Here is a 26,657-nt window from a genome sequence, read left to right as displayed (position 1 = left end):
ATGTTTTATATCCTTTGCAATGTTTAAACCTGTTCCTGTATGTAAAAGATGAGAAACTATCCTGGCGGCTTATCGCTAGACGGGTCAAAACACCCAAATACATAACTATGAAATTATCATAATGGAATAATCAGTGCTAGATGTAAAGATAAACAAGGCTGAAAAGCCTTTTATTAAAGAAGAAACATAGATCAATCTATTTATGAACGACAATGCCATACCTGTGTTTTTTGATTCTGGACTGTTGGCTTAGGTGATCCGGACAGTAAGGGTGACAACCCAATCTTTTTAGAAGTCAATAATTCTATATGCCTGATGACTGTTATACCTTGGCGGCTTATTGTCAAATAACCGAGCCAGTTTAAATTGAAACCATACTTACAGTTAAATTCGAGACAACAAAAAACCAGTAAAACAAAAGAGTATCTTTCAAACAATGTAAATCAAGCATTAAGAAAAAATTTGGAGGCTTCTGATTCGAATACGATCAGTAAACTGGACCAAAGGGGTTAAGCTAGGATTCGAAGACGATCATGTAGCCCCCAGTGGCTTTGGCGTTGCGCCGATCAAGAGGGTACCGATAGCTATGTTCTCTTTGTTTCGAATACGACCTATGTTTGAACAGGAAGCCCCCAAATGACCTTGAGAGGTTTTTAACGACCCTGATTCGAATACGATCCAAGTCGGACCCAAAAGGGGTTAAGCTATGATTCGGTTACGATCAAGAAGCCCCCTAGTGAGTTTGGCTTTACGTCGATCAAGAGGGTTACGACAGCTATGTTCTCTTTGGTTTGAATACGACCTATGTTTGAACAGGAAGCCCCCTGGTGACCATGAAGTTTTAACGACTAGATTTGAATACGATCATGAGCCGGACCAAGAGGGTTAAGCTAGATTCAAATATGATCAGCCCCCAACTGGTCGTTTAATAATTAAAATAATAAAGATATGTGATCATTGAAGATGAAAAGGACAGTGGTCCTGCTTTATTACTTATCATAATATATACAACGTCAAAGTATGTACATTATGAGAGCCGGTGGCTCAAGTATAGTAAGGCCGAATATGAGCAATATTCCACGGCCGGCGGGTCTCCTCCTCCGATTTACGTGAGTCTTTGTGCTCTCGAACATCGATAAGGTAATATGACCCGTTGTTTAAGTTCTTGCTGACCACAAAGGGTCCTTCCCAAGGTGGGGATAGCTTGTGCGCCTCAGACTGATCCTGGATGAGCCGGAGCACTAGGTCACCTTCTTGAAAGGTTCGGGACTTAACCCGACGGCTGTGATAATGGCGTAGGTCCTATTGGTAAATTGCTGATCGGGCCGCTGCCAAGTCTCGCTCCTCATCTAATAAGTCAAGCGCATCCTGTCGAGCTTGCTTGTTATCAGCTTCAACATAAGCCACCACGTGGGGTGAGTCATGACGGACGTCACTGGGCAGAACTGCCTCTGCTCCATAAACCATGAAGAAAGGCATATAACCCGTAGACCTGTTAGGGGTAGTATTGATGCTCCATATCACAGAGGGTAATTCTTCCACCCAACAACCCGGCGTCCATTGTAAAGGGACCATATGGCGGGGTTTTAAACCTTTCAGGATTTCCTGATTGGCTCTTTCAGCTTGACCATTGGATTGGGGGTGAGCTACTGACGAAACATCAAGCCAGATATGCTCCGTTGACAGAACTCTTCCATGTTTCCTTGGGACAGGTTGGTGCCATTGTTAGTGATAATGTTGTGTGGAAAGCCAAAACGAAAAATCACCTTCTTCATGAATTGAACCGCCGTGGCCGCATCACACTTACTGACCGGCTCTGCCTCAACCCATTTTGTGAACTTGTCCACTGCCACCAAAAGGTGTGTCTTCTTATCTTTGGAACTTTTGAAAGGTCCAACCATATCGAGCCCCCAAACTGCGAACGGCCAAGTAATTGGAATCATCCGCAATTCTTGAGCCGGCACGTGCGCTCGTCGTGCAAACTTTTGACATCCATCGCACCTACTGACCAGATCCTACGCATCAGCGTGAGCCGTTAGCCAGTAAAAACCATGACGGAAAGCCTTGGCCACAAGAGACTTTGAACCGGCATGATGGCCACAATCCCCTTCATGGATCTCACGAAGAATTTCTTGACCTTCTTCAGGAGAGACACAACGTTGAAACGCTCCGGTGACACTGCGATGATATAACTCACCATTGGAAATTGTCATTGACTTAGACCACCGGGTTATCTGTCTAGCCAAGGTCTCATCCTCCGGCAACTCGCCCAGGGTCATATAAGCCAAATACGTCACTGTCCAATCTGGGATGACATGAAGAGCTGCCACCAATTGTGCTTCCGGGTCTGGAACAGCCAAGTCTTCCTCTGTAGGCAACTTGACAGAAGGGTTATGAAGAACATCTAAAAAAGTGTTAGGTGGCACTGGCTTACATTGAGATCCCAGCCGGTTTAAAGCATCAGCTGCTTCGTTCTTTCTATGGTCAATGTGCTCTACCTAATAACCCTTGAAGTGTCCAGCAACAGCGTCAACCTCAGGGCGATAAGCCGCCATGAGAGGATCCTTGGAATCCGACTTGCCTGATACTTGCTGAGCCACCAAATCTGAATCGCCAAGGCACCGTACCCGGCTTAAACTCATTTCTTTAGCCATTCAAAGACCATGTAGCAAAGCCTCATACTTATCTGCGTTGTTAGTACAAGGAAACATCAACTGCAACACATAACAAAACTTGTCACCTCAAGGGGAAGTTAAAACAACTCTAGCCCCGAGCCCTCCAATTGCCTGGACCCATCAAAATGAATTGTCCAATATGTGTTGTCTGGCTTCTCGTCAGGTATTTGCAACTCCGTCCAATCATTAATGAAGTCCACCAGTGCCTGAGATTTGATGGAAGTATGTGGCACGTACTTTAAACCATGAGACCCAAGTTCAATGTCCCACTTGGCGACTCGTCCTGTGGCTTCTCTATTTTGAATAATATCTCCTAAAGGAGCAGAGATAACCACAGTGATAGGATGACCCTGAAAGTAATGCTTAAGCGTCCGGCTTGCCATGAACACCCCATAAACAAGCTTCTGCCAATGTGGATATCTCTGTTTGGACTCAATGAACACCTCACTGACATAATAAACCGGCCGTTGAACCGGATGTTCCTTGCCAGCATCCTTGCACTCGACAACAATGGCCACACTGACAGCACGTGTGTTTGCAGCCACGTATAACAACAGTGGCTCCTTCTCAATGGGAGCAGCAAGAACCGGCGGCTCGGCGAGCTGTTTTTTCAGATCTTCAAATGCAGAGTTAGCATCATCACTCTAGACAAAACCATCCGTCTTATTCATCATTTGATACAACGGCATAGCCTTCTCGCCTAACCGTCTTATGAACCGGCTTAAAGCTGCGACACGACCCGCCAGCCGCTGAACGTCATTGATGCACGCCGGCTTAGCCAAAGACATAATCACTTTAATTTTCTCTGGATTAGCCTCAATGCCTCTATTAGACACCAAAAAACCCAAAAGCTTTCCACCTGGGACTCCAAAAACGCACTTGGCCTGGGTTAAGCATCATTTTGTAAACCCGGAGGTTATCAAAGGTTTCCTTTAGATCATCTACCGGAGTTTCCTTCTCTCTGAATTTCACCACTATATCATCCACATAAGAATAAACGTTACGCCCAATCTGATCATGAAGACAGTTCTACACACACCGCTGATAAGTCGCCTGGGCACTCTTAAGCCCAAAAGGCATAGACACATAGCAGAAGGCTCCAAACAGAGTAATGAAAGCCGTCTTCTCTTGGTACTTCACTGCCATCTTGATCTGATGATAGCCAGAATAAGCATCCAGAAAACTTAAACGCTCACAACCCGCCGTAGCATCAATGATTTGATCAATACGAGGGAGAGTAAAAGGATCAGCCGGACAAGCCTTGTTTAAATCTGTGTAATCCACACACATACGCCAAGTGCCGTTATTTTTTAGCACAAGCACCTGGTTAGCCAACCACTCTGGGTGAAAAACTTCAACAATAAACCCGGCCGCCAAGAGCAGGGCCACCTCTTCTCCAATAGCCTTGCGCCTTTCCTCGTTGAACCGCCGAAGAAACTGCCTGACTGGCTTAAACTTGGGATCAATATTGAGAGTGTGCTCAGCGAGTTCTCTTGGTACACCCGGCATGTCAGAAGGCTTCCATGCAAAGATGTCCCGAATCTCACGGATGAACTCGATGAGCGCGCTTTCCTATTTGGGATCCAAGTTAGCACTGATAATTAATTGTTTGGATGAGTCGCCAGGCACAAAATCAATCATCTTGGTATCGTTAGCTGACTTAAACTTCAACGCCGGCTCATGCTCCGTGGTTGGCTTTTTCAAAGACGTCATGTCCGCCGGGTCGACATTATCCTTGTAAAACTTCAACTCCTCTATCGCACAAATAGATTCGGCGTAAGCAGCATCACCTCCTTCACATTCCAAAGCTATCTTCCGACTTCCATGCACTGTGATAGTGCCCTTGTAACCTGGCATCTTGAGCTGCAGATAAACATAACACGGCCGTGCCATGAATTTTGCATAAGCCGGCCGTCCAAACAGGGCATGATATGGGCTTTTGATCTTGACCACTTCAAAGGTTAACTTGTCCGCCCTAGAATCATGCTCATCTCCAAAGGCTACTTCCAACTCAATCTTACCAACTGGATATGCCGACTTGCCAGGCACTACTCCATGGAAAACGGTGTTAGATGTCTTAAGGCCTTTGTCAGTCAACCTCATCCGTCAAAACGTCTCATAATAGAGGATGTTGATGCTACTGCCTCCGTCCATGAGTACTTTAGTGAATTTATATCCACCAACCTGAGGGGCCACCACCAAGGCCAGGTGACCTGGATTATCAACCTGGGGAGGGTGATCTTCCCTACTCCACAAAATAGGCTGCTCAGACCATCTCAAATAACATGGAACCGCTGGCTCAACAGCGTTCACAGCTCTCTTATGAAGTTTCTAGTCCCTTTTGCATAAACTGGTGGTGAATACGTGATACTGCCCACTGCTCAGCTGCTTCGGGTTACTCTGATACCCGGACTGCTGCTGCTGCTGACTACCTTGGCCAGATTGCTGATTATAGCCGCCTTGATTGCCTTGAGGGCCCTGGCCATGAAAACCGACGCCGCCTGAGCCGCTGCCAGGTCCATGATTATCATCAAACATGTTGGAATTCTTGAAAACCTTCATAATTGTACAGTCTTTCCATAGATGGGTGGCCGGCTTCTCCCGGGTGTCGTGTCTTGGACAGGGCTCATTTAGCAACTGCTCGAGGGTGGGACCTGACCCACCTGACTGAGGAGGTGGCCTTCCCTTACGCCGTTGATTGTTGCCCTGCGCGTTGGTGTTAGCCACAAACTCCAGACTACCGCCAGCCTTAGGTTTATTACCTCCTTGATTTGCCGGGTTATGCTGGTGACCTTTTCCGTTGTCGTTCTTCTTTCCCTTCCCTACCTTCTCTTTGTCAGACGCGGGATCTTTGGTACTATCAGAGTCGGTGTATTTGACCAGAGCTGTCATCAGCTGGCCCATGTCATTGCAATCACGCTTGAGCCACCCCAGCTTCTGTTTCAGAGGTTCAAAACGGCATTTTTTTCTCCAACATTAAGACCGCGGAGCCGGCATCCATCTTATCAGATGAATGTATTATTTCCTTCACCCGGCGCACCCAATGGGTCATGGATTCACCTTCCTCTTGCTTGCAATTAGTCAAGTCCACAATCGACATGGGTTGCTTGCATGTATCTTTGAAGTTCTGAATAAACCGGGCCTTTAACTCGGCCCATGAGCCGATGGAATTGGGTGGCAACCCCTTCAACCAAGTGCGAGTTGTTCCATCCAACATCATGGTGAAGTACTTAGCCGTCCCTGCGTCACTGACCTCCAGCAACTCCATGGCCATCTCATAACTTTCGATCCATGCCCCGGGTTGTAAGTCAGCTGTGTAATTAGGCACCTTCTGAGGCCCCTTGAAATCCTTTGGTAAACGCTCATTACGTAGAGCCGACACCAAGCAAGGGACACCTCCTGTCCTTGTGGCCACGCCTGCTTCAATAGAGGTCGTCGGATAAACCGGAAAAGCTTGGTGAGTTGCCTACTCAGCTGCCTGTTGAACCGCCCGCTCGGCCTCTTGGCGGATCCTATCCTGGTCAACCAAATTAAGAGCTCCATCACGCGCCGGGTCATACCTGGGTGGCTGGTCACGGCGCTGGGTGTTGCTGGACATGGCCGCTGAATCCATATGCCAACTGTAGCTCGGGCTCCGGCTCGGACGAGGGGTTGAATGAATCATGTCCCAACTATAAGAGTATGATTCCTGTTGTGCTAGAGCTGTCTGAAGAAGTTCTCTGACCCTTCGCGTTTCGATCGCCGTCGGCGAGTCGCCTTCCATGGGGAGAACCGCCAAACGTGCCGATGCAGCGATTAGATTCTCCAGAGGGCTAGGAAAGTGACCCGGTGGCGTTGATGTATAATGAGGCGGAGCAGTATTCACATGAGGGGGTTCCATAGCCCGCGGCTGACCCGGCGCCCCAGCTCCGGGTGTTGTAATCCGGTTTCCCTCCGGCGGGTTACTGGGACCGGCTCCAGGTGTGTGGAAAAGGTTCCTAGGATCATAAGTCAGAGGCAGTCATGATTGAGCCTTCTGGTGCCTTCTCCTCATGACCTCGTTTGATGCGTTCAGATTCATCGTGAGCTGAAAAGCCTCCGATTGAAGTTGATGAGCCCGGGCGTCCAAAGCCATTCGCTCCGCTGCCATCCTGACGTCCTCTGCCGCCAAGTTTTCCTTGGCTTGTGCTACCTCCTCACGTAGCCATGCCACCTCCGCATCATGTTGAGACTTATCCGCCGGTTCAACCACGGCGGTCAACAGGGCCGTCATCCTATCCATAAGATCCATCAGCACCTGAGCTGGCGAGCGCGCAGGGTCCCCTGACCCGGTCGCGGCCGTCCCGGAGGTTATTGCTGCCGCGGCCGTAGAGTTTTGAGCGGGCTGTGTACCAGTCACGAAGACCCCCGCTCTGTTCGGTGGCTCAAAGGGGTCCGGAATACTGCTGCCATTGGAACAGCCCCCAAGCCCGCCATCTGGTAGTTGATACAATGAATCCGTCTCGGCTGTGGACGACTCACCATCAGAATAGATGGCCGTCTCACCGCCATCCACAGATCCTTCAGAGAACTCCCCTCCATGGATGCAACCCACGAAGGCACGCTTCACGGCGGGCTGAGTCCGGGCGGGCCTCGCACGTTGAGCCATCTCGATGAGTTCGGTGCAGATGTCCGGCTCAAGGCCCAGCTCACCGATCCGCCCGATGAAGGCGTGGATTCCGTCGAAGGGGACCCGGTACCCGTACTCATCTGAGCCGGCGTCGAGGCCCCAGCCTTCGTCGTCGATGTAGAGCTTGCCGCAACGACTCTTGGTCATCCGGCCCACAACGTATCCCTTGAGCCCTTTGAAGCTGCCCTTCAAGAACTCAAATCCATCGTGCGCTGGCCCCATGGTGGGCGCCAACTATCGTGGAATTGTCATGTCAGATGTCCTAGTGAAAGGACTTAGTCGTAGAGCCATCGCAACTAGGAAGCTTAAAGGGGTTAATCAGGATAAAGGACACGAGAGGTTTTTATACTGGTTCGGCCCCTTGCGGTGAAGGTAAAGCCTAGTCCAGTTGATGTGGTATTGCTAGGTTTCGATGACCAAGGAGCGAAATGTGCTAGCTTGGCTCTTGATCTGTTGTTTCTTGCCCTAAGCCGCCGCCGGGTCGTCCCCTTATATACACGGGTTGACGCCCTGCGGCCTACAGAGTCCCGGCCAGCTGATATAACGTGTCCGGCTCGGTGACATCTATTACATGCCTTACTATACAAGTCTTATTCATACATGATGGTTTATACTCACGGGCCTTAAGCCGCCTCTGGGCTTGGGCCTACTATAAGCCTTATCATAAGCCGTCACTTTTGTATACTCTTTGGGCTTCTTTTAAGTAACCCACCATGGTGATTGACTCGGCCCCTCCTGGGCGGGTCATGCCTGATAGTCATATCCCCAACACGGTGGCCTCGAGAAAACAACATGAACTATATTTTAAAATAGACAATCGCGCGGCGGTGTCGACGGTGGCCTCAAAGACGAGGTGCTCCTCCAAGATCTGGCGGTCGACATGCATGTTAGCCATAGCGACCTCGTTCACGTGTGCGGCCGCATGCTACTCAGCTCCACCTTATACTACATGTAAAATGGATGTGAGCGGCGCTTAATTGGAGGAGGGGGGCAGTGATTTCGGTGGAAGATGTCGCTCCGTTAGTCGGGGCATGTGGGATGGGAAAGGAGGAGGATGGTGTGGGTGGGGTGTGGATTACCTGACCATATCAACGAGGCCGTGCAGCAAGAAGAAGGGTCGGCGGCGAGGAGACGGCGCTGCAAGAAGAAGGGTCGTCAGCGAGGAGGCGGCTGGAAGAAGAAGGGTCGTCGGCGAGGAGGCAGTGCTGCAAGAAGAAGGGTAGGCGACGAGGAGGCGGCGCTACAAGAAGAAGGGTTGTCGGCGAGGAGGTTGAGCTGCCAGTAAGCAACAGTGAAGGTTTGAACTTGGAAAGCAAGGAGGAACAGTGGAAATGTGGCTTTTGGTAGGAGGGAGGGGCGGGGAGAGAGATATTTCCGCGGTGGCAAAAAAAATTCGCTCGGTGCCGCGAGAAACTGGCGCGCAAGTGTGGTTCAAGGATGGTGTTTGAATTGCTAGAACATTTATGTACGGTGAACATGCAACTAGTACATGAGTGTCGTGTTTAAATTCAGAATTATTCCGGATTTGTTTGGCATTTTTATGCATTAATTGAGTTTCTGGGCATAATGTGCATAATTCAAATTTGAACTACAAGCACATGCTCCAATGCACCAAAGTTTGCTGAAAAATCACATGTGTGTCTTTGGGTGAATTTATAGGTCCCATGCAAGAAATGGGAATAAAATTCAAACATCTGGGTGCCGTGGCTCAGCCGGTATGATTGAGAAACTTGGTTTATTAATTCCTGTAAATCCAAAACATGGCCGAAAATCATGAAACTTGGCATGGGGTAATGACATGGCACCAACATGCTGTAGTAAATTTTTTGGCCGAATTGGGACAAGCTTTGGTGTAAGCTTCTTGCAAACTGGAGCTTCCCTCAAGATGGCTCCTGGTTCCGAGAGGGAACGTGTCACCTTCATGTGCGAAACGACATACGTACACTGCCTTCGCCCGCCTTAAGTTTTTTACACAGACAGATTAGACCAAATAAAATTATCATGCTAAATTTTGGAATTATTCCGTATTCGTTTGGCGTTTTTTATACATTAATTGAGTTTCTAGGCATTTAATGTGCATAATTCAAATTTGAACTACAAGCACGTGCTCCAGTGCACCATAGTTGTTTGAAAAATCACATGTGTGTCCTTGAGTGAATTTCTAGGTCTGATGCAAGAGATGAGAGTGAAATTCAAACATCTGGGCGTCGTGACTCGGCCGGAAAGATTGAGAAACTTGGTTTTTAATTCCTATAATTCCAAAACACGTCTGAAAATCATGAAACTTGCCATGGTCTCATGACATGGCACGAACATGCTGCGGTAATTTTTTTGGCCGAATTGGGACAAGCTTTGGTGTAAGCTTCTTGCAAACCGGATCTTCCCTCAAGATGGCTCCTGGTTCTGAGAGGGAACGTGTCACCTCCGTGTGCGAAACAACATACGTACACTGCCTTCTCCCGCCTTAATTTTTTTGCACATCCAGATTAGACCAAATAGAAGTACCGTGCTAAATTTTGGAATTATTCCGGGCTCGTTTCGCCTTTTTTATACATTAATTGAGTTTCTGGGCATTTAATGTGCATAATTAAAATTTGAACAACAAGCACAGACTCCAGTGCACCAAAGTTGTTTGAAAATCACATGTGTGTCCTTGGGTGAATTTCTAGGTCCCATGCAAGAGATTGGAGTGAAATTCAAACATCTGGGCGTCGTGGCTCGGCCGGAAAGATTGAGAAACTTGATTTTTAGTTCCTGTAATTCTAAAACACGCCTAAAAATCATAAAACTTGGCATGGTGTCATGACATGATACCAACATGCTGCGGTAATATTTGTCGCCAAATTGGGACAAGCTTTGGTGTAAGCTTCTTGCAAACCGTAGCTTCCGTCAAGAAGGCTTGTGGCTCTGAGAGGGAACGTGTCACCTCCGTGTGCGAAACGACATACGTACACTGCCTTCTCCCATCTTATTTTTTTTACACAGCCAGTCTAGACCAAATAGAAGTACTGTGCTAAATTTTGGAATTATTCCGGACTCGTTTCGCCTTTTTTATACATTAATTGAGTTTTTGGGCATTTAATGTGCATAATTTAAATTTGAACTACAAGCACATGCTCCAGTGCACCAAAGTTGTTTGAAAAATCACATGTGTGTCCTTGAGTGAATTTCCAGGTCCCATGCAAGAGATGGGAGTGAAATTCAAACATCTGGGCGTCGTGACTCGGCCGGAAATATTGAGAAACTTGGTTTTTTAATTCCTGTAAATCCAAAACACGCCTGAAAATCATGAAACTTGGCATGGTGTCATGACATGGCACCAACATGCTGTGGTAATATTTTTGGCCGAATTGGGACAAGCTTTGGTGTAAGCTTCTTGCAAACCGGAGCTTCCCTCAAGAAGGCTCGTGTTTCTAAGAGGGAACGTGTCACCTTCGTGTGTGAAACGACTTACGTACATTGTCTTCTCCCGCCTGATTTTTTATACAAAGCCAGATTAGACCAAATAGAAGTAACGTGCTAAATTTTGAAATTATTCTGGGTTCGTTTGGCCTTTTTTATACATTAATTGAGTTTCTGAGCATTTAATGTACATAATTCAAATTTTAACTACACGCACATGCTACAGTGCACCAAAGTTGTTTGAAAAATCACATGTGTGCCCTTGGGTGAATTTCTAGGTCCCATGCAAGAGATGGGAGTGAAATTCAAACATCTGGGCGTCGTGGCTCGGCCGGAAAGATTGAGAAACTTGGTTTTTTAATTCCTGTAATTCCAAAACACGCGTGAAAATCATGAAACTTGGCATGGTCTCATGACATGGTAACATTTTGTGGTAATTTTTCTGTACAGGAGGCGTGCGATCAGACCCCTGCACGTGCTCGTCGAGAGGAGAGCCCTTTGGCCGCTACCCACCGCGCACCTCCCTCCCAACGTCTCCATTAATGGCGCCCGAGCACCTGTTCTACGGTGTGGCTATGTCTCACTGGACTGAGATTTAAAAGAGAAAAATGAAAATCTGAAAAGAAAGTTTTGCATGGATCTTGATGTAAGATCCGCGGACCTATATAGCATCAACTGCGACTTATAGCAAGCATGATGAATATAAGGACGATGACAGTGGATAATAATTTTCTTACATATTTAGAAACATAATTAAAAAAAGCCACATGCGGCAATGCCCGAAATACACGAGGGCAAAAGAAGAAGGAAGACAACGATCTGGCTCGCTGATCTCTACTTTCTTGATGCATTGCGGCAGGCCGCGGGAACTAGTCTCCGCGCGAGCAGCGACAAGCTCTTTCTTGTCCTCAAGATGCTGCTTGCGAGCATCCACGGATTCCTCCACTAGCCTTCTGCGCTCGATGCGCAGCTTGTTATTCTCGTCCATAAGTTTCTCGACAATGACGCCGGTCCTCTTCAACAAGGCAGTGGTCTGCTCCTGCTGCTCCGCACTTCCGACGATCTTCGCCCTCAGCAGGTCGTGCTCGGCCCGGAGCTTCGCATTGCTCTTATTTAGTTGCCGGATGACGTAGGTAGACTGTTCAAACGAGGCTTGCAGGTCATCCTGCAACCGCGCCCACCTAGAGATCTGATCCATCTACCTATGGACGAGGGCACGCATGCGCCTGTAAGAGTCCTCGCCCGCCCGCTAGGCATTTTCCTAGGCCGCCGCGGCAAGGGAGGACATCTCTGCTACATTTGCGGTGCGGCGGGGCATCTCTTCTACTTGCACGGCGCGGCCGGACCAGTCTGCTGCATCGACGGCGCGGCGGGTCCTTCGTGCTGCTTCGCCGGCACGGCGGGACCTCTCTGCTGCTACGGCCGTGCGGCGGGACATGTTGGCTGCTATCGCGGCGAGGCGAGACATCTCTCGTGCTCCCGCTTCCAGGCTCGCCTCTCCCTGGTCGCAATCTCTCGACCCAGAACTCACGCTGGCCATGGCGGACGCAAGGGAACGATGATGAATGACTTGTTTGTTTTTGAAATTTTGTGGATGAGGAATTGAGGAGGAATGTGCAGTCATCTTGGAGTAGTAGTATTTATAACCGCATAGTAATATGGTCCTAAGTGGGAAACCGTTTAGGTTTTGATTGGTGTGAACAGGTTTGCAATTTGGAATGTGACGGGACGCATGCTCAAAATTTACTGACGATTATAAGTGCGGCACTATTCCCGGAAGGCGTGACGTGGGCACGTACGCCTTCTCGGCCGCGAACGTGGTGTTTGCACCGTAGGGTGCACCGCAATAGGCAATGTCATCACACATCTTTTAATTAGAATGGGTGTGCCCGTCTAGCGCATAAACGTTGATCTATCTAACTGTTTCAGTTTGTTGTGGCTAATCGCAAACAGTTCATCCATGTGAAGTGTACGCCATCAATCGCAGACACTTTGATCTGGCTTACCCATTTCTGTTATGTTGCCTAATCGCAAACAGTTAATCCTTCTGAAGCGTATGCCCTCAATCACACACACCTTGATCTGGCTGACCATTTCTTTTGCCTTGCCTAATCACAAACAGTTCATCTGAGTGAACCGTATGCTGTATATCGCACACACCTTCATATGACTGTCCGTTTCTTTTGTGTTGCCTAATCACAAACAGTTCATCCGAGTGAACTGTATGCTCTATATCGCACACGCCTTCATCAGACTGCCCGTTTCTTTTGTTCCGCCCCATCGCAAACTATTCATTGGACTGAACCATATGCCCTGGATCGCACATGCAACTAAAATCTGAACCGTGTTTGATGCATCCTCCATTACAAACGTTTTCACCTTTTTTGACGGTTTTCATACAGCATCGTTTGCGATTATGGCATCGCACACAGTTTCTCGAAGGGTCTCTAATCGTAGTGTCACGTTAGTAGCATCCTGCAGTAGTGAAAGGAGAAAGGAGATAACCCTACCGTACCACTTTGGAGCTTTGAAAACATGGCCCAACACATCATTGAGTTTAACACTAGAAATACCACCCACAAGAATCTTCCTGGTCTAGTCAACCCATTTATGGTCAAAACCTCTCATCATAGTATGACAATGTAACAAGAAATTCCAATTTACTTTGCCGTGCGTCTTCCCAAAAACCAACTTCAACACAATACCAGGGTTCTTCTTTTGTAAGGTGGTGCAAGATCTCATGAAGAGACATAATCTCATCCATTATGTACCTCTTTTTATGAATGCATTCTAATGCCTACTAAAAAGCACATCCACAAAGGTTCAAACCTAATAGTATGAACCTTTGTAATAAGCTCGTAAATGCAACGGAAAAGACATATCAGCCTAAATTGTTGTACCTTATTACCTCCAACCATTTTTGGCAAAAGGGTTATGATCCCATAATTGAAATGTTGCATGTCAAGTTTATTTTCATGAAACCACTAAAATAACTTCATTATATCAACCTTAACAATCTCCCAACAGTATTGAAAGAATTCAATATGAATATTATCAGGGCCTGGTGGCTTATTAGGTTTCATGAAAAAAGGGCATTTTAAATCTCTGTTTCAGAAAAAATGTCTAGTCAGAATGAAGTTACCAATATCAGCTAATCTCTCACTGCTATGCCACACATTAGCATCCAGGCTAAAAAGATTCCCATTAGCATGTCTAAACACTGTCTTATAGAAACTAGTAGCATGTGCAAGTAAATCACTGGTTCCTTCAATAGTTACATCACCAACATTAATAGAGAAAATTATGTTCTTTCTCCTTCTCCCATTCACAATTCTATGAAAATAAGAAGTATTTTTATCCCCTTTTAATAACTAGGTTTAATGAGAACTTTGTAACCAAGTAATCTCCTCTTCAATTAACAAATTTTGTAATTCTACAAAAATATCAAATTTCCTACTATACAACTCAGGGTAGAGTGTTCAGTATCCTCTAGTTTTCAAGATGCTCTAATTCTTCTCTTAGTTTTTTCTCCCTTTCCTAGCATTCCCAAAGGCATTGGATCCCCATACTAAAAAAATAAAATCTTTTTAGTTTGATATTCAATACATATATAGGATATTCAGAACTCACAGGTTTCCACCAAATTTTAGCAACTAGGGAGGTAAAGTCAGGGTGCTTCACCCAATTCAAGTCAAATCTGAAATCTCTTGTATGAAAAGGAGTAGGAATATCAGTATTTAGCACTAGGTTACCGTATTTTGTCTTGACCCATGGGTTGGTGGAGTCCCATTGCGTAAGGGGTTCCCAAACTTGTTTGCCATTTGTGCGGATTCGATGGTGTTGGTCTCTACGACTGCCCATAATGGCCATTGGAATGTCTTTTTCTGACGGTCATTTGGGCAGGTGGAGATTGTAGAGTGGACAAATTTGTGGTCTACCCTGCCGTCGGTGCTCACGGATTATCTGGACAATGTAACCAGGTGTCTCGCACCTTCGTGTGTGTTCTCTGTCATCTCGGCATATGATGCTCTGTACCTGGGGCCTACTATTGCCTCGACCTCCCCTCTACGAAAGGCGCCCTTGCATTTGAAGATCCATTTTTTGGTGTGGCAATTGTTGAGGGATTGCCTGCCATCTGGGACGGAGGTGATCAAGAGGCACGGCCCGGGGAATGGGTGGTGTCCTCTTTGTGGTGTCCTAAAGACGGGAACCCACATCCTCTTCTCTTGCATGACTGTAAGAGTTCTCCGGAATTTTGTTTGTGAGGCTCCGGGTCTGTCTGGGAGGCACTGGACCTGGCTAGGTTCCTTCAAACTAGATCTAATAAGACACGTAGGAATAGGTGCCGCTTTTGGCTTGTGTTTGTGGCATTATCTTGGACGCTCTGGACAACCCGTAATAAGATGGTGATCGAGAGGGTCTTTCCTAGACGGGCCTATAATTCTTCTTCTAAATTTCTTGCATTTCTGCGTCAATGTGCATGCTGTCTAGACAGCACGACCGTGAGTGTCTGGGGATCATGATGGATGGGTTACAAGTCACTGCTCGCCAACTATCTTTGTAGCCGGCCCCTTGAATCTATGGCCACTTGGTGGTCTTTATCCCTATTTTCATTGTCTCTCAACAAGGCATAGAAGCAACCCCAGAAAAGATCAAGGCCCTCGTTGAACTCGATCCGCCAAAGACAATACGTGAAGTCCAGCAAATTGTTGGATCTACGGTTGCCCTAAGTCGGTTCATCTCCCAGCTTGGAGAAAAATCACGACCCCTTTATAGACTCCTCCGGAAGAGCGGAAAGTTCCAATAAAGCGACAAGGTAAAAGCAACATTTGAGGACCTCAAGCACCTCTTGCAGTCCAACCAACTATTGGCTTCCCTAGCAGAGCTGAAGCCCATCCTACTACACATCCAGCGACGTGGATGGCAGGGATGAAGACATCGGTAATGACTCGGTTCACCGACGGGGCTGACGGTGGTGGAACAAGGAGGCGGCGGCGCCAGCGGCCTACCAAAGGCTCGGGACGAGGCAGCAATGATGGATGCATTGGCTGGCGAGGCGACGAATCGAGTGGCGACGACGAAGATGGTGACGGGGAGTGGCTCCGGGGATGGCGCTCCCGTGGAGGATGGTAGCAACAATGGCTTGCATCAAAGACAGCAGTGATGAAGACGGCAGATCCAGGTGGGGTCGGCTGGATCCTGGCCAAGGGTGGCGATGGTGGGCCCGCATTGCTGCGGCGGTCGTCGGATCTCGAGAGGCGATGGCTAGTGCTTGGGGGAGTGCATCTCTCTCTCTCTCTCTCTCTCTCTCTCTCGAATTAGGGTTTTCCTAAAATGGGGGGTTGTTTTTTCTTTCATAGGTGGGGCTTGGTGGGCTGGCTATGAACAGAAATGTGCTGACCCATTAGACAATTTTACTATTAAATTAAACTATTTTATTAATTAAATGGTTGCAACAAACGAAAATAAATTAATTAGGGTATAAAATGAACTCTGAATTGGATAAAATCTTATATGTGGCCTCTCTACACTACAAGGTCACACAACAATAATCAAACCATTTGGAGTTCATTAATTATTATTTAGAAAATAACTTAATTTATTGAATAAATGTGTTTTGAACTACAAGTGGGTGATGACGGAGGGATAAAAATGTGAGATAATTTGGGTAGCTCCCAAATTTCACTAAAAGGCCTGGTGCCAAGTGTGGAGGTGACTCTTGGACTAAAACACCAAAAGGGACAAGGGTTTAGATATTCACCATTTTATAAAATAACAAATTAAAATAGGGTTGGGGTTTAACAAAATACCCAAAAATAGTCCTAGTTGAATGGAATATGATGCTTATGCAATGCTTATGTTTGGGGTAAATCCCAAGTTGTTTCATCCAAGGGCTGGAGGTGGCAGCAAAGGGCGGCGGCGCAAGGGCTTGCGCGTTTTGAAATATCCATGGTGCCAAACATTTGGTGGATGGAGAGAGTGCTACATTTTCTCCCCCTACCTCCAAATACGGAGGCCGGAGGGCAATGTTTGGAGCGTCCTCCAAGAAATATGGCAATGGAATGCAGGAGAACGATTCTACTAAACCAGCCTTTTTTAGCCAAAATCGCCAAATGGGTGATTATTATGATGATCTGTCTGTTTTGGCAACTCTCCTAGAGTTTTTTAGCGAAAAATCTTTTGATCTATTCATCTTCGATCATGACCTGCATCCAGATCCATAGACCACGTAACGCGACTACAAGCACTGAAGCAAGACGAAGGCTCATTGCCCCTCCCTTGTCGGAGCTGGGCAAACCTTGTTGGTGCTAAGGCCTCGTAGGATCAGCGCGCCAGATTAACAACCGCCAGCGAGGAGAATCTTATTTCATCTTCAAGGAGTCGTCGTTGTCTCATCTTCTTGAGCAGGACACAAGTCCTAACAAAACCCAAATAAACATCTAAAAACAGGTCCCTCTCGCCGGCAAGGGTTGGGATCCATTGCGGCCCCATGACCCTAAGGCCATAAGAGACGAGGCAGATCGGCAGCACCATTGACGGGAGGCATGAACCCTAGTCGTGTGTTCCCTTGGATAAGAGGCAAAGAGGAGGAGATACGCGTGCGAGGAAGGGAGCGCGTTACCTCTCCTAGAGTTCCTCTTAGTTCTTCTAGAAAACTTCCTTGCTATTCATGAACGATCTGTTCATTTGTATGCTACCGGCGTTATCACGTTCTGTTTCATTTTGATTCATATTTCATATATTTATTTCCAATCGAATACATGCTAGATTTAGCTCTGCCATTAATTTTTTTTCCTGCAACATAATTTTGAATCATCTAACCCTTTACAAAGTCAACCAACTTCTAGTATTACAAAATCTGATCAAACTGCTATATTTCACCAGTCTATGTGCGTGGTTGTCCAGGGGCTTCAGGCCCGATCATTTTTTCAAGGGTACGCCAAAAGTATAGCATAACTTTATAGAAGATAAAAAAATATGTACAAAAATTTACACGGCAAATAGATGGCCCTCATACGGCGCATCCAACGTACCCTCCACCCCTCCAAACCCTACCCTACTACTCACACCACGTAGCTACTCTGGTGGCTCTTGCTCTAGTCCAGATTTTCACTTGCCAGATCAGGCCCGGTCATAACCAGGCTCAAATCAGCATGTGCTCATGTAGTGCTCAAATAATACTATATGGCAGTGGTCCGAGGAACTGTAGTTTTTCTTTTCTTGTGGTCTATGGAACAATTAGTTTACTAGTACCAGTGACAAAATAGCATTCGTACTACAACACTTGCCGCCCATTCCAATGCGCCAAATATAATGTACACCTTTCATCAATAAAAAAAATGTGCACCAAGAAAGAGTAGAAGGCAAAATAGAAGCCAACTTTTGCCTCTTGGAAACCATGAAATCACCAAGTTCGGTTGTCCTGTATGCATCCGTTGTTGACCCTCAGGTCCAAATTTCCTTGGTGAAAAGATTTTCCAGCAAACTTTTCGTAGATCTGATCTGGCCTACTTTTTTTTTTGGAAGAATAGACATTCAATTTTGTTTCTCTTCAAGGACCGGCTGAACTCCAAGGCCAACCACTTCAACAAGAACATCTCCGACTCCACCGACTAACCGAGATGCCGCACCCCTGGGAGGACGCCAGCATGCTGCTCAACTTTGGTGATTGCTTGGGCTTCTGCCGCCCCCCTCCATCCACGACATTTGGGACGATTGTTCAAAAAAATGTTTTGACTAAAGGTTGAACAGAATGCAGGAATCATATCATTAACAAAAGAATATGCATTCTCCAAAGCGCCTATAGCCCTCGACCTTAAATCTACAACCCAGAGCAGTAAATGGATTTTACAAGTTATTGATGCTTACATAAAACCTAATTTTCAACAAGAAAAAAAAAAAGGAACGATCTTTTCCACCATTTCAAAGCTCCAGGGTTAAAATATTTCAAGATTGACAGGAAACCACAAGATGTAACAATACTTTTGTGTGAGACAAGTTGAAAAGTAAAATTTGACGGTCACCAGTCACCACTATCAAACAACACTAGAGACCAAGTCCACCATGTTAACCACAACACAATTTGGCTTGTGCGCTCGCAAAAATGAAAGGAAGTGCAGAAATCGGTGTGCGAGCACAAGCCTACAAACAAGTGGATAGAGCCATGTGTCCATATCACCAAGTACTGCCTTGAGGGACAGGGAGGTGTAAACATCAGAATGTGTGAAGCACATGAGAAAATTGCTGGAAGAAACGTGGAAACTATAAGGCAAGAGAGGAGCGAACATAGACCAATTCAAAGAGAAAACTTGTGGAAAAACTGGGAGGCTACAGATGCAAACCAAATCCCAAATACCTTTTGTCTGTCAACTTGTTGTTCCAATAGGCATACTAATCAGCTCATCCCTTTCCTTGTCATCACAAGGGGACAGAGCTGTGAATAGACAAACATGGAATCTTCTTGTTCATGAATTGATAAGGTATGCATGTGATACAGGCTGCCAACTTAGCATATGTTACGTATTCACTCGAAAAATATTCATATTTGGGGATGATACACTCTTAATTTTATGTTAGCATGGCCTCCTTTCTGGTGGTAGAAAATAGAATTGTCTGACTAGGATATCCAGTATTATGCCACATCAAACAGCATTGATGGGGAGCCTGGAGTGATGCTGAACAATAAACTAAAAAATGAATAGGCATGTATCATGCTTCCAGATCAGGATTCTAAAGTCAGGTTACTGTATTTTTGAATATAGCAAATATTACGCATGAAGCACTGGATTCAACCTCCAAGAAGTAACAGTTATTTATGTGCAAACTTGTGATCCCCACTAACTTCTCGTGTGGTCACCTTACCGTTGTCGTGACGGAACTCACTAGCTGAGACAGTGGAGGACCATTTCCACGATGTTCTCATACTTGTCTGACAACTTGAGTTGTCCCCTCTTCAGCTGGCCTCTTGCTCTTGCTGGCAATATGACAGCACTGTTTGATGTTTGGTTTGTACCATCACCAATCAGCAATTGTACTGTTTGCCAAACCGAAAAATTCTTCTGGTGTTGGAAAAAGATAAAACAAAATGGATGAATCGTTGAATACTTGAGCTACATGACAAGAATCAGACTTCAATTCAGGATTTGGAACAGTAAGGTGAGTGAGATAGGCCACACCACAATTTAGGCTTGAAACACAGTAAACATGGCTGCTCAAAATTCTTGATATTTTTTACAGGGTTAGTAATCAGCTAATGGTTTTGCGCACAGCACTATTGACAGCACAGTGCCACAATTATTATCCCAGTCCCAGATAGATCCAAGCTGCTCAGTATCATCAACATCCACGGCAGCATGTAAATTATTGATAACACACACACAACTAAGAAAAACATTTCAGACAATGGCCAATAATTGTATACATCAGCAATCTGCAATCGGATTAGCACACCCTCATAAATAAGGGGAATTGATAAATCAAGGTTGCTTTCCTTTCTACTGCGGATAACCATATTGAATCAACCAATATTACCTTTCAACCGATGCCTCCCACCTCTAGCAGGAGTTACCCCCAGTTAGGCATGGCGATCCAATTGAACTAAGAGTTGGCAAAATAATCTTAGTTACCCCTAAACTAAGCCTTAGCTTCTACACCTTTCAGTACATGGCTCTCCCTTACCAACAATGCAAGTCCATCCTTTACCTCCCCTTTCTTCTCCAATGCCGTGGCAGATTTCTCCGGCTTCTGCTTCCGGTACTGCCAGGCTTCTGTTGGATCTGTTGTGATCACCCTCACATCTGATCCACCACCATTGATCTCCAGCACCTCCGGCAGCCCATTACCACACCCCCTCGACAAACCAACATCCACCCTGACGGCCTGTGCCCCACAAACTGCATTGATTCCCTCGCTCTGTATCGTGTGCCCCATTACCATCCTCTTTGCTCCAGGGATCATCCCAAGAACGCCCTGAAGCCTCTGGCAGTCGCAATTGAAGCCTTCAGAGAACCTCCTGAGCCACACAACGGCGTCTCGGCCGCACACATACTCTGGCGCCCTGGCATTGTTGCCATGCTCACCCCGGATCCAGTCGCTGACCTCGGCATTGATCCGCTCCAGGCCATACTCGACATTGGCCTCAAGAAGGCCACCATGGACGAACACCGAGTCGCCGACTACAAGGACGGTGGGGAGATCAGCCAAGAACCTCCGCGCGATGGGGCCGTCCGGGCGGAGCGCGGCGAGGCGGGATCGGATGCCGTCCCAAAACTCCCGCTTGATGCCGGGGAAGGCCTTGGGGACGCCGAGGAAGGGGTTCTTGGGCTGCTCGAGCCCGCCACAGCGGCGCTTAATGGCGAGGCCAGCGCGGTACCAGCCGGCCCAGCCGGAGAACTCCTGCAGGCCCTGCGGCGTGACGAAGCGAAAGTCGCCGGACACGTTCATGACCTCGTGGTTGCCGAGGATGGGCAGGAGCGCGCCGCCCTGCGCGGCGGCGGAGATGCTGAGGCGACGGAGGAAGTAGAGGAGGCGGAGCTCGTCGCCGCCGCGATCCAGGATGTCGCCGAGCTGGACGGCGAGGGTGGGGCCAGCGGACCAGGAGGTGGAGCTGGCGCTGGAGCCGGGGCTGTTGGCGGGAGGCAGGAGGCCGGCGAGGCGGAGGGCGGTGAGGGACTTGGGGAGGTCGCCGTGGAGGTCGCCGATGGCGACGAGGCGGGATGGGGAGGGGAGGAAGGTGGGGGGCGCGGGGGGCGGCGGAGGAGGCGGGTTGGTGGGGAAGAAGATGCCGGAGACGGAGAAGTCGACGAAGGCGTCGGCGAAGGCGGAGACGGCGGCGGGGAGGCCGGCGCAAGCGGGGACGTCGGGGGATGCGGGGGCCATCGTGGGCTCCTGTTTGGTTTGGGTGTGGGCTCGAAGCGGGGGCTGGAAGATACACCGAGATGTCTGTGTTGGGGCCGCCGCCGCCGGCTGGTCTTATATGTACAGCTTTGGAGATGAGATGATGGGCGGTCAAGGTGCAAATAAAAAAAGCGTGCAAATACTCTCTTAAATTATCAGATACCGGTACATCAAACACTAAAATATGTCTAAATTCATTCGTATTTACACAAATCTAAGACAAATAATTCGGATTGAGAGTAGTTTCTATAAGAATTTTCAATTTTTAATAAGAAAATTATGTATGTACAGGATGAATACAAGTGTGTATGAATTCAAAATTTAAGCATCCCTTAAAAAAAGTTAGCCATGACCATATGTGAGTGCAAAAATCACAACACATGTCATATATAGGCATGTTTTTAACACAGTACAATCAAAGTTGCTCATATACATGAACATACACTTACTCCTATGAACACACGCACGCACACCGTACCTCTATGAGCACGTACGAGAGACTAAGCTGACATATCATCTTGAGATTGACGAAGTCATCACAGACGCCTTCGTTGTCGACAAGAACATCTGCTCCCACTGAATGCACATCGCCGGATGGCCTGAAATAAATACAGAAAAATGCGGGCACCAATGTCAAGTCTAGCCTGGTGGGTTGGGGATACCACTTTCCTTTTAACCATCCAGCCACAGGTTGGTTCGCACATATGAACATGTTTAGATTTCAAATTATATGCATATACTATAATCAACATATATGCTACTCCCTCTGTAAACTAATATAAGAGTGTTTAGATTACTAAACTAGTGATCTAAAACACTCATATATGCTTCTATGGTTACCACTCAAGTAGAATAAGTACTTAAAGCTCAGAATGATTTGCTCAATGAATTGAATAGTAAGAATAATGACTTTGTTGTTAGAGTTGCAACTAGAGGTGGTAAAGTGACTCAGAAACCTTTGTATCCTGAGGGCCACCCTAAGAGAATTGAGCAAGATTCTCACAGAACTAAAATTGATGCACCTAGTCCTTCTAAAAAGAAGAAAAAGAAAAATGATAGGACTTTGCATGCTTCTAATGAACCTGTTTGTAGACACACATTATGATCCCAATGATATTTCTATTTCTGATGCTGAAACACAATCTGATAATGAACATGAACCTAGTGATAATGTTAATGATGATGTTCATGTTGATGCTCAACCTAGCAATAATAATGATGTAGAAATTGAACCTGCTATTGATCTTGATAAACCACAATCAAAAAATCAACATTATGATAAGAGAGACTTTGTTGCTAGGAAGCACGATAAAGAAAGAAAACACATGCCTTTTCCTCCTAAACCATCCAAGGAAAAGGATGATGAGGATTTTGAGCGCTTTGCTGAAATGATTAGACCTATCTTTTTGTGTATGTGTTTGACTGATATGCTTAAAATGAATCCTTATGCTAAATATATGAAAGATATTGTTACAAATAAAAGAAAGATACCGGAAGCTAAAATTTCCACCATGCTTGCTAATTATACTTTTAAGGGTGGAATACCAAAGAAACTTGGAGATCCAGGAGTACCAACTATACCATGCTCCATTAAAAGAAACTATGTTAAAACTGCTTTATGTGATCTTGGAGCCGGTGTTAGTGTTATGTCTCTCTCTTTATATCGTAGACTTGATTTGAATAAGTTGACACCTACTGAAATATCTTTGCAAATGGCTGACAAATCAACTACTATACCTGTCGGTATTTGTGAGGATGTGCTTGTTGTGGTTGCAAACGTTACTATTTTAATAGACTTTGTTATTCTTGATATTCCCGAGGACGATAGTATGTCTATTATTCTTGGAAGACCCTTTTTGAATACTGCAGGGGCTATTATTGATTGCAACAAAGGCAATGTCACTTTTCATGTTAATGGTAATGAGCATATGGTACACTTTCCGAGGAAACAACCTCAAGTCCACACTATCAATTCTATTTGGAAATTTTTTAACAATTACTATTGGAGGTTTTGAATTTCCTCTTCCTACTGTCAAGAAGAAATATGATATTCTTATTGTTGGGGATGTGCATATCCCCGTTGAGGTAACCTAGTGTTATTCGAAAATTCTCTGGTTCCATGTTATTCGGAATGAGTTTGTTAATAAGACCTGATCAACCTTGTTAGTGGATTCCTTTTGATGAGCATGAGATGAATGAATTTAGAAAAACACAACTCTCTGTACCCTCTTTTTACTTTCTGTTATTTATATTAAATAAAGCAAAAATAGTATTTTCTGTCTGTTTTCTGAATTATGCATGCAATAAAAAATACCTCGAAAATAAAAGTTCTCCAAATGCCCTGAAAATTAAATATGATTTTTTCTAGAATATTTGAGAATATCTGTCACTGAGAACACAGCAGGGGGAGCAAGCACCTGGCCACGAGGGTGGAGGGCGCGCCCCCTGCCTCGTGGGCCCATGGTGGCTCCCCTCCACTTATTCCAGCTACCACACACTCCTTCTTCCTCCCACAAAAATCACCAACCAACTCAAACCCCAATTCAAGCTCATCTTGCTGCCATTTTCGATCTCCTAGCTCAAAGCCCCATTCACAAAACTGCTTTGGGGGATTGTTCTTTGGTATGTGACTCCTCCAATGGTCCAATTAGTTTTTGTTCTAGTGCTTTATTCATTGCAAATTTTTGCTGCTTAATTGGCCTTGTTCTTGAGCTTGCATGTCAAATTTATGTGGTCAAAAGTAGTTTTAATGCATGATATTGTCTCTAGGCACTTGTAGGAGTAGTGGCTATCAATTTTGTTGAGTTTGGTTCACTTTTAGTTAAGTTTTCAGAAATTTTTCAGAGGAAGAAATATGTTTAGGAAAATGTACCAAGGTGGTTCTTCAAGGAAGCAAGGACCCAGACCCGCAATACGTGATGCGGACGAGGAACCACCAAGAGACGCTCAAGTGCGGCCTTGTGAATGGCCGTTAGAGGATTTCATGATCCGAGTAGGAATTAAATAGGAATTTGATGCATATGTGCGTAATGCTGATCTTGAGAGATTCGAGGCAGATAAGTGCCGCCAATACTATCACCTAACCGATTCCTTTGTGAGAAGGTTCGAATTTTCATCTTCACGTAATTCTCACACTGTCTTATTTGATCTTTATGATAAATCTTATACAATGGACTTAGAAGGTTTTACCACCGCTTGTAAACTCCCATAGTGGGATGACGTTAGTGGACCTCGCAAATCTGAATTTAGAGATTTTCTTACTAATATAACTGTGGGGGAATCTAGAGATGTAACACAAGCCACCATAGGGAGCATTCATTTTCCTGCTATACATTATTTTGCTCTCTTCATAGGAAGGTGCATAAACGGTAAAGATGAAGCATGTCACATGTGTGTACCTGATCTTAGCATTCTCAGGAGCGTTGTTTTAGGAGATAAACAATACAACTTGGGGGCTATCGTTGCACGTAGGTTGCATAATAATCGTATTCATGGAGATTTCTTTGGTGGAATTTATGCAACTCGTATAGCTAACTTTCTTGAGATACCCATTCGTGGAGATGATATTGAGTTGCCTCCTTCTTATCTAGATTATGATGCTATGGTTCGTCATCAGTTTGTTGAGAGGAACGATCAGTTCCTCTAGTACTGACTAATCTTTGACAGACGGCACACATATCACGTCGCTCTCCCTGCCCCTACTTTCTTTGACTTTCAGGCAAAGGGGAGATATGTTATAACCAGGGAGGAGGCGACTGAGTACGAGAGGAGGGCGGAGACAGCTCGCCTCCAAGCTGCAGCTCATCAGGCAATTGTCGCCGCATCTCAGTACGACCCCAGCTACAACTTTGGATATCCGCCAGGCCAACCGTGGCCATAGACCAACTTAGGCCAAAAGCCTAAGCTTGGGGGAGTACATATCTCTCACCGACATTAGATTCATGTTCACACACTCATGCTAGTTGTCGGTGCTCATACTTTTTCATTGTAATATCCATGCTAGTTTATTTTCCTTTTTTATGTTTTCTTCTTGTGTGTTTGATAAACCTTAAGAAAAACAAAAAAAATTAGTTGTAGCTTTTAGTTAGTTTACTTTTCATGCTGTAGTAGTAGTAATTAAAAAGAAAACCCAAAAATATTTCTCGTTCTTCTTTTTGCTTGTTGGGAGCTTTCCCATGTAAATAGTTTTATTTCTTTTCTTGTTTTTTGGGGGTCGAGAGGAGAAGACCATAATGAAAATGCTAAGTGGCTCTCATATGCATTATTTTTGATCTAACAAAGAGCCCATATTACATTGTCTTCTCTCTTGAATTGAATGCTTGCAGATCCCAGCTTAGTCCAATGCACGTGCACTATTATTATTATTATTATCCACACTATTCGGTCGTGCAAGTGAAAGGCAATAATGATGATTATATGATTAACTTATTGAGATGAGAAAAGCTGGTATGAACTCGACCTCTCTTGTTTCTGTAAATATGATTAGTTCATCGTTCCTGATTCAACTTATTACGAATAAACATGTTTGCAATGACAATTAGAGATTGTAGTTGCTTATGCCATGCTTAATTAGCTAGGAGCTTATAATGGTTTACCTTGCGTGCCAACATGCTATTAAAATGGTTGTGATGTGGTATGATAGGGTGGTATCCTCTTTTGAATTATTCGAGTGGCTTGACTTGGCACATGTTCATGCATGTAGTTGAAACAAAATCAACATAGCCTCTACGATATTTATGTTCATGGTGCATTATATCCTACTCATGCTTGCATTCGGTGTTGATTAATTTTAATGCATGTTCATGACTATTGTCGCTCCCTAGCTGGTCGCTTCCCAGTCTTTTTCTAGCCTTCACTTGTACTAAGCGGGAATACTGCTTGTGCATCCAATTCCATAAACCCCAAAGTTATTCCATATGAGTCCACCATACCTACCTTTATACGGTATCTACCTGCCGTTCCAAGTAAATTTGTATGTACCAAACTCTAAATCTTCAAATAAACATTCTGTTTTGTATGCTCAAATAGCTCATGTA

General features: G+C 45.6%; 1 protein-coding gene across 1 annotated transcript; it reads right to left on the bottom strand.

Annotated features, from left to right (window-relative positions):
- Nucleotides 1-20,107: 20,107 nt before the first annotated feature.
- Nucleotides 20,108-21,679, bottom strand: LOC125550704 (shewanella-like protein phosphatase 2). Its single transcript, XM_048713772.1, has one exon. It carries the CDS (start codon nucleotides 21,601-21,603, stop codon nucleotides 20,359-20,361), a length of 1,245 nt encoding a protein of 414 aa, XP_048569729.1. The 5' UTR covers nucleotides 21,604-21,679; the 3' UTR covers nucleotides 20,108-20,358.
- Between the last annotated feature and the right edge of the window lie 4,978 nt (nucleotides 21,680-26,657).

Source organism: Triticum urartu, chromosome 4 (genome assembly GCF_003073215.2).
Source record: "Triticum urartu cultivar G1812 chromosome 4, Tu2.1, whole genome shotgun sequence".
Taxonomy (NCBI): domain Eukaryota; kingdom Viridiplantae; phylum Streptophyta; class Magnoliopsida; order Poales; family Poaceae; genus Triticum; species Triticum urartu.
Note: the sequence above shows the minus strand (reverse complement) of the source record. Positions and strands in the feature narration are given on the sequence as shown.

Excerpts from the sequence above, each read along its gene's own strand:
- LOC125550704 (XM_048713772.1), bottom strand. The coding sequence starts at position 21,603 with ATGGCCCCCGCATCCCCCGACGTCCCCGCTTGCGCCGGCCTCCCCGCC.